The 18,871-nt window shown below is 47.4% G+C and overlaps 1 protein-coding gene and 1 pseudogene across 9 annotated transcripts in view; both read left to right on the plus strand.

The window, feature by feature from the left end:
• Positions 1 to 9,758, plus strand: part of TNRC6A (trinucleotide repeat containing adaptor 6A) — a 105,526-nt gene extending 95,768 nt beyond the window's left edge. For all 9 annotated transcript variants that reach the window (XM_055090094.1, XM_028499484.1, XM_028499487.1 and 6 more), the window contains 6 exons: positions 130 to 270; positions 1,689 to 1,796; positions 3,021 to 3,242; positions 5,388 to 5,458; positions 6,250 to 6,389; positions 6,898 to 9,758. In XM_055090094.1, the coding sequence (XP_054946069.1) occupies positions 130 to 270; positions 1,689 to 1,796; positions 3,021 to 3,242; positions 5,388 to 5,458; positions 6,250 to 6,389; positions 6,898 to 7,273 (1,058 nt within the window). In that variant the 3' untranslated portion in view covers positions 7,274 to 9,758. The remainder of the gene's footprint in view (positions 1 to 129; positions 271 to 1,688; positions 1,797 to 3,020; positions 3,243 to 5,387; positions 5,459 to 6,249; positions 6,390 to 6,897) is intronic.
• Positions 9,759 to 17,482: 7,724 nt separating this feature from the next.
• Positions 17,483 to 18,278, plus strand: LOC112064850 (60S ribosomal protein L21-like; annotated as a pseudogene).
• Positions 18,279 to 18,871: the final 593 nt, after the last annotated feature.

Genomic DNA, 18,871 nt, shown 5'->3' on the forward strand with positions numbered 1-18,871 from the left:
AAAATAATTTGAGAGTATTGGAAGATATTTGATAATTGCATAGACTTTAGGAATAAAACTTTTGGGTAGTTAGTGATGAATTTTCAGATGATGATTAAGCCTGAACTAATTTTAAATTTTTATTTCCAGAATTTCGCCCTGGTGAACCATGGAAAGGTTATCCAAACATTGACCCTGAAACTGACCCTTATGTCACTCCTGGCAGTGTCATAAACAATCTTTCAATTAATACTGTGCGGGAAGTCGACCACCTCAGGGACAGGAACAGTGGTATGTAGGCGGATACGACTCAGGATTTCTGAATGATGCAGACAGTGGCTCAAAGTAGATGTGAAGCTTTGAGCAGCGAGAGTCACTCCAGCACAGCGCAGCGCAGCGCCTGACCTCCAAGGGGCTCATGACAGTGATAACAGAATTCTCGATTTCCCATAGGTGACTCTTTAGCCACTTTTAAAATGATGAGGATTTATCGTCACTTGATATGGTAAACGCAAAGGACCAGCAAATATTTGCTTTCCAGTAACTGTATTAACAACTGAAGGTTGTTACCTGTTTTATAACAGGGTTCCGTGTTGTGGTTATTAAGAAGTGGGTGTTTCTTACGGAAGATGTTATATTATTATTTGTTTATACACTCTGGATGTTAAAGAACTTTCATCTGGAGAAGGAATTGGCTTTCTTTGTCTCACAGAGAGTGAAAATAAGAAAAATTTAAGGGTCCCTACAGTCCAGATGCACTTTTTAATGGGTTATCAAATAAAATCCTCCTCCTCCCTACCACATGGTTATTTTTCACCCCAGGCACATGTAAGTACTCCATGCATGCAGTAGAAGAAAGGTGAATGAAATGAATGACGATATCTTCTCTTTCTGTAACGTACAGCCTCACAGCTGTCCCTTTTAAACAGTTTGTAATAAAGAAAATGTAAAACAGTCAGCACTTTCTGTTAAATATATAATTTGTTAACAGGTGTTTGCCAGATCACAGTGTCAAGATAAGAATCCTCATCGTTCTAAAATGACTGAATTTAGCAGACAACTATGTATAGAAATAGTTAAAGCCACTACTTTCACAGGAGAACGTGGGGACAGAGCCAACAATAAAACCTCACAGCCTGATAGCGAACGAAAGAGCCTGGCAGCAGGAGCTGTCGCAGCGGTCCGCATAGTGGTCGGGTCTGGAGCTAAACTAGAGTAGCGGTCAAGGGGATTTTTTAAAAGATAGGAAGAAAGGCTAGGTTTTCAAAACTGAATGTGGGGCACGATGGGAGAGGACAAAGGCCTGGCTCACTGGTAGTGCCAGTGTCAGGGCACCTTGGTGAGCTGCCCAATAAGAAGTCACTAGAGTGCAGAGACAGGCTGGGAGCTCTGGTGGAGCCCACTACTGAGAAGCAGGGCTGGTGGTGGATCCCGCTGTTGGGGTGCGTTCTCACAGACAGTTGTGAAAAGGCCGGAATGGGAGGGGATACCTCTTCTGAGCCATGGTGGAAACAGTGAGCGAGCTCTCCACATGCTGTCTGAAGGCCGCGGGAAGCTAGTCACGGGCGCCGCTCCCGTGGCCCGGAACGTGGCTGTCTCCTTTCTGTGGCATACTGTTAAGTTGCAGGCTCACTGGGTGTTTTTGCTTCTCTCTCCTGCCATGTGTCCCCTGCTCTGGGGGTGACTGATTGTGCTCTTTTCCCGTGTAGGGTCATCCTCATCCTTGAACACCACGCTGCCTTCAACTAGTGCCTGGTCATCCATTCGTGCCTCCAACTACAACGTTCCCCTCAGCAGTACAGCACAAAGCACTTCAGGTGGGCCTTGTCCTGAGTCTGCCAAGGCTCTGGCAGAGGAAGGGGCAGAACCTGGGGCCAGGGCCGTTGTGTTCACCTCTTCTTGTGATTCAGAGTCTTCTTCTCAGGGAGCTGGGAGAGGATATTTCTGGGCCTGGGAAGATATTCTTAGCACCATTTGCCCCCTTTTAAAATTTACTGTACCCAGTAGTCATTTACTAAAATACTCAGGTTTCACTGAATTGCCACTCTCATCTGAGAGCGTCTCAGATGAAATGTAGTTTAGCTGGAAGCAGTAGTCCTCAACAATCCGTAGTGAAGGACCTTTTATTTTTCTAATGCCCAATCCTCTGCAGACTGATAACTTTTGTAAAATACAGTAAACCTGAACTTGGAATTGCTAGAGCACACTTGGGAGTTACAGCAGATTGCTGTTAGAGTTCACAAACGCTCACTCTGAATTTCTGTATTTGTACTGTCACAGACCAGTAATAAACTGTGTTGTGACCAGTCTTCCCATCACACTTTGAGACGTGCTGACTTAAAGACATGCTCCTTATGAGCAGGTGGAAAAAATAATTGATGGTGACAGAAGTTATAAAATTTTCTATCCCCTTCTGCTGTCTCGTTTTTTTTTTTTTAGTATTATTCCGATTTAGTTTTCTGTGCTCCAGGCTGTGCACTGGACCCATAGGCAAGTTGCTTAACCTCTCTGAACCTCAGTAGAATGTGTGTGAGGATTAGAGGCAGTGTACACCAGGCGCCCAGCAGCCCAGCGCTCAGCGTAGAGTAGCCCCCGGCGAATGTCTGCTGTGAACACTCCCTGAGTTAGGGCTGCTTTTGTAGTCCTTTTTTCATGAATGAGTAACACAATGCTAAAATCTAATGGCCTAAGTGTTGGTCTTGAGCAACTCATTATGGTTGTTAAGGTATGGAGTTCCCACTTGCTACTTCAGAGCAGCTCAAAGCAGCGTTCAGTGTAGTTGTATACACTGGACTAAGGGTCTCACAGGTCTTAAAACTATTAATAAGAGACAAACAGTCTGTTTTGAGGCAAGGGAGCAGTTTCCTTTTGGCTTTTTGTTTTTCTTCTGCAGTTTAGTTTGATTTGGGGGTTTTTTTAAGTTCTTTTGTTTGTTTGATTTGCTTTTAGTGGGGGAATGGGTGTTGTCATTATTTAAATTTTCTCTTTTCTGAAAGCATTTATCTCCCCTCTTTCCAACTTTGTTTTTTTCCTTTGAGTAGCCAGAAATAGTGATTCCAAATTGACATGGTCTCCTGGTTCAGTTACAAACACCTCTCTGGCTCATGAGCTGTGGAAGGTCCCTTTGCCACCTAAAAACATCACTGCTCCGTCCCGCCCACCTCCGGGACTGACTGGTCAGAAGCCACCCTTGTCTACGTGGGATAATTCTCCCCTTCGTGTAGGTGGAGGATGGGGGAATTCTGACGCCAGGTATACCCCAGGTAAGACGACATGCCTAAGGTGGTTTCATGTGGTTTATTTGCTGAACACTAACCAGTACCAACAGTCTAGTTTAACAGAGACCTAAATAGCAGACTGTTGCATTATCCTCTATAAAGTAAGATTAGAACTTAACTAAACATAAGATTCCTAGTTCATTGTTATCTTCTGCAGTTGCCGTGCTTTTGAGAGTCTTAAATTTTATTTTAAATTTTGCCCAGTTTACTTACATTTCCCCAAAGACACACATGTGTCAGTGATAAAGTTAATGGAATGGGGATCTCCTTTCTTTCAGAAGTTCCTCAAGGGCTCCTGTTATTAGGTATAGTAACTTCCTGCTCATGGCAGGCTTGTCATAATACCATGTCACATGGAGCAGAAGGGTCATCTGACAAGCCTGGGGAGGTGGGAGCAGCCCATCTGGGCCTTGAAGAATGGGGTCTGTTTGGGTGAAAGCTTGGCCTGTACTTAGGATGATCATAAAATTTATTGATTAAACAGGGACATCTGAGAGTGAAAAGGGGTGCTGTTAATTAACTGTACAGGCCTAAACCAGACTGTCCCAGGAAAACTGGGACAGATGGTTGCCTTACCTCTCTACTCCTTCCATAAATGACTAGCACTGGATATGTACTGGCATCATGTCCCCGCCCACCTCCCGCCAACATACACAACATACACAGCCACAGATACAACTCAGAGCTCGTCTACCAGTTCATCCATTCTACCCCGGCCCCCACATGCACCAAACTTTCTCATCTCCAGGCTGAAAATTGTAGTAAAACCTCATTAATAATTTCTGATCTTTGGGACGGGTGATTGGCTGAAATAAAACTTGCAGTGTTTCCTTTGGGGGAAGGTTTTAATTATGTGAAAAAAGCACATGAGTCTGTTCCAAGCTACTGAATGCAAGTTAGTGTAATTGTTGTCATGTGTAAGTGGTTCCTTCAGGCCACAGACGTCTTTTGGGTGCCAGCTAAGTGCCTGGTGGCACCCTCACCCTCAGGGGGGTTGCTGGAGTTGAATGGGCTCAGGGAGCCTGTAAGAGTCAGCCGGGCCAGCGGAGGGAGCAGTGTGTGCCAGGCGCACAGACCTGGGCGAGCACAGGGCTTCCTGTCGGCGTTACTGGGGCTTGGCAACGGGTGGTGTTCAGGACGAACCGAGTGGGCACGAGCTGTGTCACGCTGCCATCTTCCTAAGCCACCCGGAGTGTTTCTGAGGCACTTTTTTTGTTTTTTTTTACACACACACACTGTATTTTATTTTTTACAAGAGATAAGTAAACTGACACCAAACATTGTAAATGGATGTGACCGCAACAAAGGCAGCAATGATTGCAGTTACCAAACACGAAACACACTCATATTATCTCATAATATTGACATTCAGTCCAGTAATCCTCCACTGTAACAGCTCCTTTACTTTGCAGTGAAAATTGATTTGTATATTTTTGCCTCTGAGTCCTTGTGGGATTTTTTTTTTATTATTCAAACAGAAAGTCACAAAAATTATAATCATCCTCATCAGGTCTGAGGCACTTTTAAGTAGTTGTAGACAGAAGTGACTTGATCATGTCTTAAAGCTCTGCTGCTGGGAGGGAGAGACGATGCTGTAGGGCCGGGCAGGAGAGCCAGGTGTGGAGCCCCTGTGATAGCCCAGACTGAAACGAGGAATGTCTGGACGACTGCAAGCTCTTAAATCCCCTCGAACTTCACACCCTGTGGGACGTGCATGCCCAGTCATCAGTTGATAACCTGAGCTCATCGTGAGCTGAGGCTCTTCTCCAAAGGCTTCCATTTTGCGATAGTTTTAGCTTTATAAATGGGAAGACCCCAAAGGCATCTGGCCTTTGGTTCACTAGCCCACCACGGGATGAGCTGGCAGCCCTCTGAGCCCCCTCTCCCCAGAGGCAGAGCCACGTGCCCCAGAAATTAACACCTGGTCAGAGCTGGAGTGAGCTGGCATCCTGGGCCCCCAGAGGAGATACCCCATGTAGACACACAGGTAAGTAAGAAGGAAGAGAAGGACGCCACGAGCCCAGACGATCCTCCTGAATGTCTGCAGTTTGACTGGAGGATGTTTGTCCTGAACAGTCATTCAGGCCACTGTCTTGGAAAACTGACTTGTCCTTTTTTTTCCTTGTTTAGGTTCCAGCTGGGGTGAGAGCAGCTCAGGGAGAATAACAAATTGGCTTGTTCTGAAAAACCTTACACCTCAGGTAAGAACATCAGGTATCCTGGCTTACGTGGATACGCCAGGTAGCATGGAAGCAAAGGTTTCCATTCTGGTTTAAGTCTGAGATGAGGACTACCCAGGCCTTCCAAGTGGTGCTGAGTAGATGTCAAGGCCGGGCAGAGGAAATAGCAGAGAATGGTCTTTAGATGCCTCAGGCAGGCTGATGGTCTGATCCAGTGGTTTTTACACTATAAAATGCACGGGAGCTGACCAAAAATAGAGTCCTGGACCTCACCGCACAGACTCTTATTTAGTGTGTCTGGGCTAGGTCAGGGGTCTGCATCTCTGTGAGGGCGTTCAGATGGATTTGATGCGGGTGGTCCTTGTACTGCACTTTGAGAAAGCTTGTCTGCCCTTTTAGATTAGAACACTTTCTTAGTCCCTGGACTGCCCCCTCCTCTGGAGGCTGGGTGTTAAGAGCCCACCCCCCTCCTCCCCAGGGAGCAGTGCCTTGATGCATCCTGTCCTCAGGGCAGGGAAGAGAGAAGACATGAAGCCACAGCAGGGGCAATGACTAACTAAGGAATTGGGGATCTGGGGAATGTCCAGGAGTCTAGAGGCCACAGAGGTACGGCTCTGGGACCAGTGGAGGTGGGGAGGGGGCACTGTACCCTGTCACAGCAGTGAGTCCCAGTGGAGAGCAGCACCAGGAGTGAAGAACCTTGGGCGCGAGAGAGAGAGAGAGAGAGACCAGGGTCCCAGCCTGGGACAGCCCACCTGGACGGCCTCCATGGCGGTGCATCTAACTGGCAGTTCCCACGCTCTGTTTCCTAGATTGATGGCTCAACTCTGCGTACGCTGTGCATGCAGCATGGCCCACTGATAACATTCCACCTGAACCTCCCACATGGAAATGCTTTGGTCCGTTACAGTTCAAAAGAAGAGGTAGTGAAGGCACAAAAGTCTCTGCACATGTAAGTTGGCCATTCTGCACATGGCACCTGGAAAATGCCCTTGGGATTGCAAGTTTGGAATTCTCTCGTTAGGGCTCCCTTGTGTGTATGAAAGCGCAGCTGGTGACTCCGTGTGCCATCTCTGGGCCAGCACTCGGGGTCCCGCGGTGAGCGCTTCATAAAAGCTGCAGCCTCACTGTGTCTTGGGCTCCAGGGGCAGTGCTCAGAAGGGGATGCATCACACCAGATCCAGATGGCCCTAGAAAATCCCTTAAATTGCCTGTTAGGAGGCAAGAAGACATGACCTTGCAACAGCACTGGGTGGCACGGCTGGGCCCGGAGAGCCCTGGGCGCCGTGCCCCCGCCGTGTGCAGCCTCCAGGGCACACGCTGGCTGGAAGGGAGGGCACGCTGGGTCCTTGTGTGCCCCGCCCTCCCTCTCGCCCTCCACTGCTTCTGTAGCAGAGACAGCGTCACCCTGACCTTGACTCAGACCCCTCAGCTAGCCTGCTTGTGTCTCTCTCCTCCAGGTGTGTACTGGGGAACACTACTATTCTTGCTGAGCTTGCCAGTGAAGAGGAGATCAGTCGTTTCTTTGCACAAAGTCAGTCTCTGACCCCTTCTCCCAGCTGGCAGTCTCTCGGGTCCAGCCAGAGCCGGCTGGGCTCCCTCGACTGTTCCCACTCATTCTCCAGCCGGGCCGATCTCAATCACTGGAATGGTGCTGGGCTGTCGGGAACTAACTGTGGAGACCTTCATGGCACTTCCCTCTGGGGGGCCCCACATTATTCCACAAGCTTGTGGGGTCCTCCAAGCAGCAGCGACCCCCGGGGAATTAGCAGCCCGTCCCCCATTAACGCTTTTCTTTCTGTTGACCACCTGGGTGGGGGTGGAGAGTCCATGTAACAGTGTAGACTCGACTCAGAACTGCGACCTCAAGACGCGAAAGAAAGGAGCACTAAGTTGGGCTCGCCGCCTGCAGCCAGGGCCACCTGTGGGAACAGCTATTCTCTGCACATTTTCCACTTTGTTTTCCCTGAAACATATCAGTTTGAATACTTGAATCATGCAGGCCAATATTATAATGTGAAAAGGTATCTATCTATTTACACTCCCAAATAGCGCCATACATGCTACACCGTATAGAATGAGCTCACTTGTGTATATTCATCATGTTTAGCCTTTGGGTTCTTTTTTTTTTTTTTTTTTTTTTTTTTTTTCCTCCCCTTTCTACCCCCGCCCCCCGCCGCCCCATTCATTCTTTTTCTCTTCTTTTCTTCTTTTCTTTTTGCAAAACCATTTTTTGGGCTGATAATGTATGAGCTTTTAACTTTGCACTGAATGATGTTCTCTCCGTCTAATCGGCAATATGGGGGGGCAGCTGTTCCAGTGTAAATGTTTACTCAAGGATGTTCTTAAAAGGTGTGCGCTCTCTACTATGCCTTGATGTTTGCCTACCTTATTGTGGTATCGTGGAGTTTAAAAGATCAAGTTATGATACTGACTTAGGACTATAAATGAAAGTATTGCACCAGTTTTTTCATGTTATAAAACTAAAGAATTTCGCTCTGCAGTTTGAAAAACTGTGGCCACAGCTGTGACTTGCAGCCCACCTGCCACCCAGGACGGGCCCTGCACTTTGAATAGGCTTTCCATTTTGTTTTGAAGGTTCCCACGTTGAACCTTCTTGTTTACAGATTTTTTTGTTTGTTTTTTGAGAAAAAAATGTTTACTCTTCCATCATTTAAAAAAAAAATTAAAAGACAAAAAAAAATGGAGGATGATTTAAAAGATGCTTTCTATCTCTGGGAAAAAGGAGCAGCATTTGGCCATGTTCTTTTGTTTTTCTATTCCTGTCCTAAATCAAAGAGCATGGTTCTCAGGAAAACCAGTTCCCCGGTTTAAAAAAAAAAAAAAAAAAAAAAAAAAGCAACAAAAAAAACACCTCCTTGTAGTTTCTTATAGGAAAAAAAGAAAAACCCCAACTTTTAGCACTGATACTACATATTGCTCTGTTAAAGAATTTTCTCTGCCAAAAAGAAAAAAACAAAAAAACAAAAAAACGCTTAAAGCTGGAGTTTGAGATTCTGCTTTCAGATGCTGTCTTTTTATTAGTGAGTGATGATGGTTTGCTAATAATCAGTAGGTAATAATTTTTTGTAATCCCATCAAGTGGCTCTCTATGTTTCTGCTCTCTTGTGACTGTGTTAATGTTTAACTGTTGTACCTTAAAGCCGAAATCAGTAACTATGCATACTGTAACCAAGGTATTGGGCTTACAGAATTGTTCGTTGTATAAAGAAAATTTTAAATGTTGTTGCAAACTAACGAGTTACACCATTTTTAAAATTTCTTTCTCTCCTTTCCCCTTTTTTTGCCCACAAATGGTATTATAATGCTTGCTTAGTCAAAGAAGAGAGACTAAACAAGGGTAAAAATTTTAACAGTACAGACTTTGCCATCATTTCATTGCCTTGATTCTAACTGTTTGTGTCCTAAGATGCAAAAGAAGTCAGTGGCTTTTAACTGTTTACAAATAGAATGTGATTGTAAAATGTACAGTTTGGTTGTGTTTGAATTATGAAATTTCTTCAGATATAATAAACCATGACTTTTTGGCTGCTCAACATTAATTGTCTCTTTTTTGTGAATTTATTTGTACGCTCTTTTTTATAATGAAAGTTTCAAAGTTGCTATGTATGAGGGTTCTCATAGAGCAACCGGTAAAAATCTAAGCAAATATTTGAATATTTTATCCGAACTTATACACAATTTCACCCTGAAATAATGTGAGAACAGTGGGAAACTGTCGCTTGCTCCTTGCTGCCCTCCTTGAGCATCTTTGGGATCTTGTTGCTCAAAACTCTTCTGTGACTTCATCTCCCCACCATTTGTGCCCATCTCAAGCCTCAGCAGGAGACCATTTGGAACATGAAGCTTAATGACTTGACAGTGTTCTAGTGTTAAACTCTCATACCTCTGTTACACAGTGAGAAATGCCACAGCCTGGACTGGCCTTTCCCTCCCCCTTCACGGCCCGCCTCGCTCCTCACTGCAGGAGCTCCGGGCCAGAACCTGCGTACGTATTTCAGCGTATGACTTCAAATCATGCTCCAACTTGCCAGGTGTAAGCTGATGTTGTTGGACACCTTACTATAAGCAAATGTTGTTCAATGCATTCAATGTATATTGACTTCCATACTGGTTTTTCCAAAAACCAAAGGTAGCTTTGAAAAACCACGTCTGGAAATGTTGGGAACGTTAAGCTGATTGACCTTTTGGGGCTTTGAGTAGTATATAATTGACTTCATAACTGCGTTACTTGTATTGTTAAAGTGTTTGGGAGTTTTTTGCGCTTGTTATGTGAAAATAAAGTGTTTGATTTAAAAAATTAAAAAGTGGTTTGGTGTTTGCCTCGTCCTTAAATACAACAGTTCTGGTCCCTAAGCGACTGTGTTGCTCCTAAATCTTTCTTAATCTCTCCCAACTGCCCGTCCCTTCGTTAGTCCTTAGTCCAGGCCGTTAGTCTGACCATGACATTCCCCTGGCTCTGTGACCTCAAGTCACTAACAGCCTGTAAGAGTTGATCTAAACATTTTTTAACACGTCCAGTCATGCATCTCCAAATATAGCTCGCAAGGGCCCCACAGCTCCTGTGCCCCTGGACGTGTCTTGGCTCTAGACATCCTGAGCTGCTGTGCCTTGCTGCTCTGGTTCCACTCTCCTTCCCCTGTAGGCCTGCCCAGCCCTGCCTTCCCCTCAAAGACAGTAATCACTGGGTTCGGCTTACCCCGGGGTGGTTCTTTTTCTCCATCACATTTGGGTACCTCCTCCCGTTGGTGCTTTTGCTTCAAAACCATGATCCCTTTCTGATCATTGCTGTCGATGAATGAGCTGCAGCCAGTGAATAATCTCTTGCTAGTCTTTGTAATCCACGTGGTCACACACACAGTAGCTGCTGAGTAGATATTGAAGGGATAACAGCCGTTGCCGGTTGACATTTGAGGACCCAAAATTGTGGTAGCGCCGTGCTGTCAAACTGGGGGGGGGTGGATGAACCAAGGAAGGTGGGTGAAGTTCTTGACAGGGTCTAAATAGTGTTAAGATAACGACTGAGCTGACGGAGGAGACAGCTGAATCAAGACGGGAACGACGACGAGGTTGCACTGAGCAAGCTGGCTTAATAATTTGGCCGAGAGATAATTTGCATGCATGGGGACTTGACTGATTTTCCCTCTTCAAAACTTAGGAGATCTTTTCCAGTCGATCCTTTGATTTCAGATGTGAGCGGTGGGGTCCTCGGACGAGAGCCAGAAACCACCCAGATGAAACTTGAGAGCCCCTTACAGAGACCAGGGCTTTGGCCCTGCCTCTGAGTAGGTGTTTGCAGGGTCCTGGGGGAGGGGATAACAGTAACAGTATGTTAAAGGCTTCTCTACATACCTCGTGTTTGTACGTGTGTTCTCATGTTCAGAACACCCCAGCCTGGCCCTAGAACAGGAAACACGAAGTCCTAGTACAGTGTGGCTCAAATTGTCCACCAGCACACTCCCAAAGTTAAGGAGAGGGTGGAAGATGTGGATCTCTCTGGGATCTGGGGGCAGAGTTTTGAACTCTTCACTTTAGGTTAAAGCTGCATAGGAATGTTGCATTTGGCTCCGTCATACCCATTTTCACCTAGAAATGTTTCAAATAGCCAGTTAAATTGCTGTTCCTCAAAAAGTCTCTGATGCTTCAGAAAGATGGGCCATGATAAGGCCCACGAACCCTACTTGAATTGAAGAAGCGGGGCTGGAGAGCTCCAGCTCTGGATGACTTTTGAGTGGCAGAGATCGCTCTGGTAAAGGGGCATCAGGGTGACTTCCCAGTCCTGATGTTAACACAAGTTCACGTGCCCGACGCACAGTGAGGCCAAACAAACCGAAACGTCGGAGTTTGGAGCAGAGGAAGGTTTATTGCAGGGCCATGCAAGGAGACAAGGTGGCTCATGCCCTAAAAAGCCTCAAGCTCCAAGGGTTTCAGCAAAGCTTTTTTTTTTGGCGGTACGCGGGCCTCTCACTGCTGTGGCCTCTCCCGTTGCGGAGCACAGGCTCCGGACGCGCAGGCTCAGCGGCCATGGCTCACGGGCCCAGCCGCTTCGCGACATGTGGAATCCTCCCGGGCCGGGGGCACGAACCCGCGTCCCCTGCATCGGCAGGCGGACTCTCAACCACTGCGCCACCAGGGAAGCCCCAGCAAAGCATTTTTAAAAGCCAGGTGAGGGAGCGGGGGTCGCAGGGTACTGATCAGCTCGTTGTACAATTCTCTGATTGGCTGATGATGAGGGAACAGGGCGGTGTCACAGGGGTTAACTTTATCAGTCCTTAGGCTCCAGGAAGTCTGGGGCTATGTGCTCATGGTCATCAAGTAGTTAACCTCTTCCATTTGGTGGGGGGCAGTTTCACATCTGCAGAACAACTCAGGAAATTTGCATCAAATACCATTATCTAGGTACCTCATAGAGGAGCTAAAGCAGAGTATCTGGGGGAAGGCCCCCATAGGGTCCTGCTAGGTCACACTGAGTCTCTGGGCCCTGTCTCAGCCCTCAGGGACCGGTATGCCCCTGTCCTGGCCAGCCATTGACTCACTAGGTAGGGGAGCACCCCAACCTGCTGGTACAGCAGGGCTGGGCTTTGGGTAGTGAGGGAAGCTGTATCCACAGTCCAGCAACTTCCAGAAGAGGACAAACTTGGATCCCAAGATCTAAACAGTCTGCAAGCCTGAATCCAATTCAGGGACCCCCATTACCATGTTACCGTTGTAGCCAAAATCTGGCCTCTGTACCCGGTACCGAATTGAGTCTCAGAGACAGAATTTTGGGTGAAGTAGAAAAGAATAGCTTTATTGCTTTGCCAGGCAAAACGGGCCACAGCAGGCTAGTGCCCTCAAAACTGTGTGTCCTGACCTGGAGGGGTTAGTGAGGAGATTTATAGTAACGGTTCCAAGAGGGCGTGGTCAGCTCGTGGACATTCTGATTGGTTGATGGTGAGGTAATCGGGAGTCAGCATCATCAACCTTCTGGATCCATCCAGTCTGGGGTCTGTGCTTGTGGACAGCATACAGTTAACTTCTCCCACCTGGTGGGCGTTTCAGTATCTGCAACACAAATCAAAAACATTGTTACATGTATCCCTTGAGGGGGAACCGGGACCCTGCCCCCAGGCTGCACTATTGTTTTTAGGCGGTTCCTCCCTTGTCTCTGCATCCCCTCCCTTCCCTGAGTAGCAACTGTTTACACCTGCCCTTTGGAACTCAGGGAAGGGCATGGAGGCTGAATGAAGCCTTTTTCCTGCAAACAAGAAATGGGGGACCCAGAAAGGCTTTTGTGCCCAGGAGCCCCACAGGGTCCTGCTCAGTTTCACCATATCACTGAACCACCTGGGTTTTCGCTGATTTCATAGTTTTAGAAATCAACTCCTGGGGCTTCCCTGGTGGTGCAGTAGTTGAGAATCCGCCTGCCAATGCAGGGGACACGGGTTCGATCCCTGATCCAGGAATTTCCCACATGCCGCGGAACAACTAACCCCGCGAGCCACAACTATGGAGCTCGCTCGCGTGCTGCATGGACTGAAGCCCGCGCGCCTAGAGCCCGTGCTCCACAACAAGAGAAGCCACCGCAATGAGAAGCCCGCGCACCGCAACAAAGAGTAGCACCGGCTCGCCGCAACTAGAGAAAGCGCGCGCGCAACAATGAAGACCCAACGCAGCCAAAAATAAATAAATACATTTATTTTTAAAAAAATAATAAAAATAAAGACCATCTTAGTTACATAAGTAGCTGTTCAGGTCACGGGCAGAAGTGGGATTTCCTGCGTGCTTAAGGCCCGGGGAACATGGCAGAGGGAGAGCTCTTCCCATGGGCCACCGTGCCCTTGAGAGGAGGTACCATGTGGACTCCCTGGCGGTCCAGTGATTAAGACTCCATCCGCGCTTCCACTGCAGGGGGCGTGGGTTCGATCCCTCGTTGGAGAATTAAGATCCCACGTGCCGTGTGGCCTAAAAAAACAAAGAGGGAGAGAGTAGGTTAAATAACCTTTACTGGTTAAGGGCATGGCTTTTGGAATTAGACCAGTCCAGGTTGAAATTCTCATCAGACCGCCTACTAGCTCAGTCCCGGACCCCCAACATCCCCAATCCATCTACTTTTCCTCCAAAAGAGATCCTTAATCTGACCATCTCTCCATCCTCAGCCCCACGACCTCAGCCCGGACACCTCCTGCTGGGGCCACTTCTCTCTTCTCCCAGCCTCCGCTCCTGCCCCACAGTCCACCCTCCTCACAACAGCTAGGGCGAGCTTTGCTTTTTACTCTTTTAAAAACCAACATAAATTTTGGACTTCCCTGGTGGCGCAGTGGTTAAGAATCCATTTGCCAATGCAGGGGACACGGGTTCGAGCCCTGGTCCGGGAAGATCCTACATGCCGTGGAGCAACTAAGCCCGTGCGCCACAGCTACTGAGCCCTCGAGCCACAACTACTGAAGCCCATGCCCCTAGAGCCCGTGCTCTGCAACAAGAGAAGCCACCGCAATGAGAAGCCCGTGCATTGCAACGAAGAGTAGCCACGTTCGCCTCAACTAGAGAAAGCCTGCCTGCAGCAACGAAGACCCAACGCAGGCAAAAATAAATAAAATTGAAAAAAAAATTAAAAACCAACATAATTTTCATACAGTGCTGGAGCCCAGTTCTAAACTGTACCCCTCAGTGGGTTTGGGTAAATGCACACACTCATGTAGCCCTCATCCCAGTCAAGATATAACCTGAGTCCATCACCCCAGAAAGTCCTCTTGTACCACTAAACTCTAGGGCCTCGGCTCAATTACATCACCGCCACGTTTACGACCCTCCGATGGCTTTCCGTAGCACTTAGGAAAAAACCCAAACCCTTACCGCAGCCTGCAAGCTGGTGTACCCAAGGCTGTCACCCCCTGTCCTCACCTGCTCTCCTCTCTTTAGTCCTCCCCAGACCTTCTTTCTCACTCCCACCCCGGGGCATCCCCTCTTCCTCTGAGTCATCCGTGACCCAGGTGTTCAGCTGGCTGACTCCTGATCCCACCCCGAGCAGAGGTGCTTTTGCACAGAACCCTCCCCCAGACTCCTCTTGAATAGTCCCCTCCCACACACAGCTGTTCTCTAGTCCAGGACAGTGGTTCTCAACTGGCAGCGATTTGGGCCCCCGCCCCAGGGGACGGTTGGCAATGTCTGGAGACATGTTTGCTGTTACAACTAGGGGGAGGGGAGACTGCTCCCGGCATCCAGTGGGTAGGGATGCTACTAGATGTACTCGAATGCACAGGACAGACCCCACAGCAAAGGATGATCCAGCTCCAAGTGCCAACAGCACGGAGGATGAGAAGCCAGGTGTAGCACGTGCCCTGTTTTATTTCCTTCACAGCATCTCTTGCCGTCTCCAAGGAGTCCAAGTGCGTTACCAGAACAAACGCATTGTCATCCTCCCATCAGACTGCGGAGTGAAGACCAGATCTGGTCACTCCCCAGCCGCCAACCCTTCAGTGGTTCCCACTGCACTTGGCAAAACCGCAAGCTCCTTCCCTTGGCCTTCAAGGCCCTGCAGGACCGGCCCTGTTGGCCTCGACCTCCCCTGTTGCCCTTTCCACCAGCTCACCAGCCTTCCACTGGCTTCCCTCCAGTCCCTCAATACGTCCAGCCCTCTCTCCCCACCAGCCTTTGGCTTCCTGCTGGCAATGGCTGGATGCTCTGCCCGCCCCCCTGCATCAGCTCCTCATGCACCTCACATGGGGGCTGGGGACATCCTTCTCATCCTCCAGTCACAGATGGGGGGAGCAGGCCCTCCCTGCAAGACGTACTGAGAACAACTGAATCCATCCATATTCAGGGACGGGGGAGATAGAGCCCACCCTTTGGGGGATGGAGATGCAGTTTCCCTGGAGAGGCAGGACAGGGATGATGGAGAGGCAAGGGAGGTACGTGGGGTGTGAGATGGAAGGAGGCACTCACTCCCAAGGGCACTTGCACACCCCTGGCAGTGAGGGTCTCCACCCTGGGGAGGGGCGACAGGCTAAAGAAGGGTGTCTCCATCCCGGGAGTGAGGGCAGAGGCTAAGGAAAGAGGTTGCCACCCTGGTGGGGGGAAGGGGCAGGGTAAGGGAGAGGGTTTCCAAGAAAATGGCCATTAAAAAGGGGGGCGGTGACTTGTTCTGAAGTGACCTGGCCCTCAGCCATCCGTCCCTGCCCCTGGATGTTATTATTCTGGATGTTTCTGTGAGAGTGTCTTTGGATGATATTAACACCTAAAAAATTTTTATTTTATTTATTCTTTAAATATTTATTTATTTATTTATTTGGCTGCATTGGGTCTTAGTTGTGGCACACGGATCTTCACTGTGTCATGCAGGATCTTTTGTTATGGCACATGGGCTCTAGAGCGCGCAGGCTTGGTTGCTCCACGGCAAGTGGTATCTTAGTTCCCCGACCAGGGATCAAACCCGCGTCCCCTGCATTGGAAGGCAGATTCTTAACTACTGGACCACCAGGGAAGTCCCAAGATTAACATTTAAATTCGTAGACTTTGATTAAAGCAGATTGTCCTTCATAGTGTAGGTGGGCCTCATCCAATCAGTTGAAGGCTTGAATTAAGCAAAAGGCTGATCTTCCCTGGAACAAGAAGGAATGAATTCTGACAGCAGATGGCCTTTGAATTTGAACTACACCGTTGACTCTTCCTGGGTCTCCAGCCTGCTGGACTATCCTGCAGATTTTAGATTTGCTGACCTCTGTAGTCACATAAGCCAATGCCTTAAATGTCCTATCGTTTCTCTTCTTCTGGAGAACCCTGACTAACACAGAATCTTAAATCCCAGAGTGAGACTGTCCTCATAACAGAAAGCAAAATAACTGAGCTATTAGACGTAGAATAGTTAGGAGCAGTGATCAGACAAACTAAAGCTGGTTTAAGGTATACCTCCAGTAGGTTGCCACTTCTGGAAAAAATCAGTTGCATTTTTGTCTTTATTGATCTACTTTCACTCCAAGAGCATTTGCTTCTTTTTTTTCATAACAAGTTTGAGAGATAATTCACATGCCATAAAATCCAGTGGTTTCTAGTATATTCACAGTTGTGGGGTCATCACCATGGTCAGGTTTAGAACATTTTCATTATTCTGTACCATTAGCAGTCACTCCCCATCTCCTCTCCATCTGCCAGCCCTAGGCAACCACTAACCTACTTTCTGCCCCTATAGATTTGTCTATTCTGGGCATTTTATATAAACCATCTATGTCATATGATATGTGACCTTCCATGTCTGGCTTAGTGCAAATTTCACTTAGCATAATGTTTTAAAGGTTCATCCATGTGTGGCATGTGTCAGAAAATGGAATAATATTCCATTGTATGGATAGACCACATTTTGTCTATCCATTCATCAGCTGATGGACATTTGGGTTGTTTCTACTCTTTGGCTATGATGAATAATGTTACTATGAACATTGATGCACAGTTTTTGCGTGAGAGCATTAGCTTCCTAAGAGACAGTGGTTGTCTGTTATTCCTCCTCTCGATTCTCCAGTGTCTAGAAGAGTGTGTGCTTGGTGGCAGGCAGATAATAACGATGTGCTGAACAGTTGCATGGCTGGGTGGCCTTGCTGATGAGGTTGAATAGCCCTGAGTCTGCTTCCTTAGTCGTACAACAGAAATATAATACAATCTGAGTCCACTATCCCTAATCTACAATTTTTTGTTTGTTTGTTTGTTTTGCAGCTGCACTGCACAGTTTGTGGGATCTTAGTTCTCCGACCAGGGATCGAACTCGGGCCCCCTGCATTGGAAGGTGGATTCTCTACCACTGGACCACCAGGGAAGTCCTGGCTGTTTCTTAAATACCTAATTTTACACTGACCACAAGATCCAGCCATTCCCCACCTAGGCGTGTACTCAAGAGAAAGGAAGAAATGTGTCTATTCAAAGACTTATGCTGTTGTTCACAGCACTTTATTTACAGTCTCTCCAAACTGGAAACAACTCAAATATCCTCCAACAGATGCACAGATAAATTGTGGTTTCGTTTTGGCCAGAACCGCCATCTTCCAGTAATTCGCCAAAATGACCAACATAACGGGAAAGAGGAGGGGCACCCGCTACATGTTCTCTAGGCCTTTTAGAAAACATGGGGCTTCCCTGGTGGCGCAGTGGTTGAGAATCTGCCTGCTAATGCAGGGGACACGGGTTCGTGCCCTGGTCTGGGATGATTCCACATTCCGTGGAGCAACTAGGCCCGTGAGCCACAACTACTGAGCCTGCGCGTCTGGAGCCTTGTGCTCCGCAACAAGAGAGGCCATGATAGTGAGAGGCACGCGCATCGTGATGAAGAGTGGCCCCCGCTTGCCGCAACTAGAGAAAGCCCTCGCACAGCAACGAAGACCCAACACAGCCAAAAATAAATAAATTAATTAATAAATTTTAAAAAATAAAAGAAAACATGGAGTTGTTTCTTTGGCCATATACATGAGAATGTACAAGAAAGTTGACATGGTAGATATCAAGGGAATGGGCACTGTTCAAAAGGAATGCTCCATAAATGTTACCATGGCAAAACTGGAAGTGTCTACCATGTTACCCAGAATGTTGTTGGCATCATTGTAAACAAACAAGTTAAGGGCAAGATTCTTGCCAAGAAAATTAATGTGCATATGGAGCATATTAAGCACTCTAAGAGCCGAGACAGCTTCCTGAACCGTGTGAAGGAAAATGATCAGGAAAAAAGGAAGCCAAAGAGAAAGGTACTTGGGTTCAAATGAAGTGCCAGCCTGCTCCACCCAGAGAAGCACACTTCGTGAGAGCCAGTGGAAAGGAACCTGAACTGTCGGAGCCTGTTCCTTATGAATTCATGGCATGATGGTGTAAAGAAAATAAAAGACCTGGACTGTAAAAACAAACAAACAAAAAAAACCAAACAAGGGCTTCCCTGGTGGCGCAGTGGTTAAGAATCCACCTGCCAATGCAGGGGACACGGGTACAAGCCCTGGTCTGGGAAGATCCCACATGCCGTGGAGCAACTAAGCCCGTGCACCACAACTACTGAGCCTGCGCTCTAGAGCCCACCAGCCACAACTACTGAGCCTGCATGCCACAATTGCTGAAGCCTGCGCACCTAGAGCCTGTGGTCTGCAACAAGAGAAGCTACTGCAATGAGAAGCCCACGCACCACAACGAAGAGTAGCCCCCTCTCACCACAACTAGAGAGAGCCCGCATGCAGCAACGAAGACCCAATGCAGCCAAAAATAAAATATAAATAAATAAATAATAAATTTATAAAAAAACAAATTGTGGTATATCCATACAACGGAACTGTCATGGAAAAGAATGTATATATATGTATAACTGAATCACTTAGCTGTACAGCAGAAATTAACACAACATTGTAAATCAACTATACTTCAATTAAAATTTTTTAATTAAAAAAATTAAAAAAATCAACTGATCAATCA

Source organism: Physeter macrocephalus, chromosome 14 (genome assembly GCF_002837175.3).
Source record: "Physeter macrocephalus isolate SW-GA chromosome 14, ASM283717v5, whole genome shotgun sequence".
Classification (NCBI taxonomy): Eukaryota; Metazoa; Chordata; class Mammalia; order Artiodactyla; family Physeteridae; genus Physeter; species Physeter macrocephalus.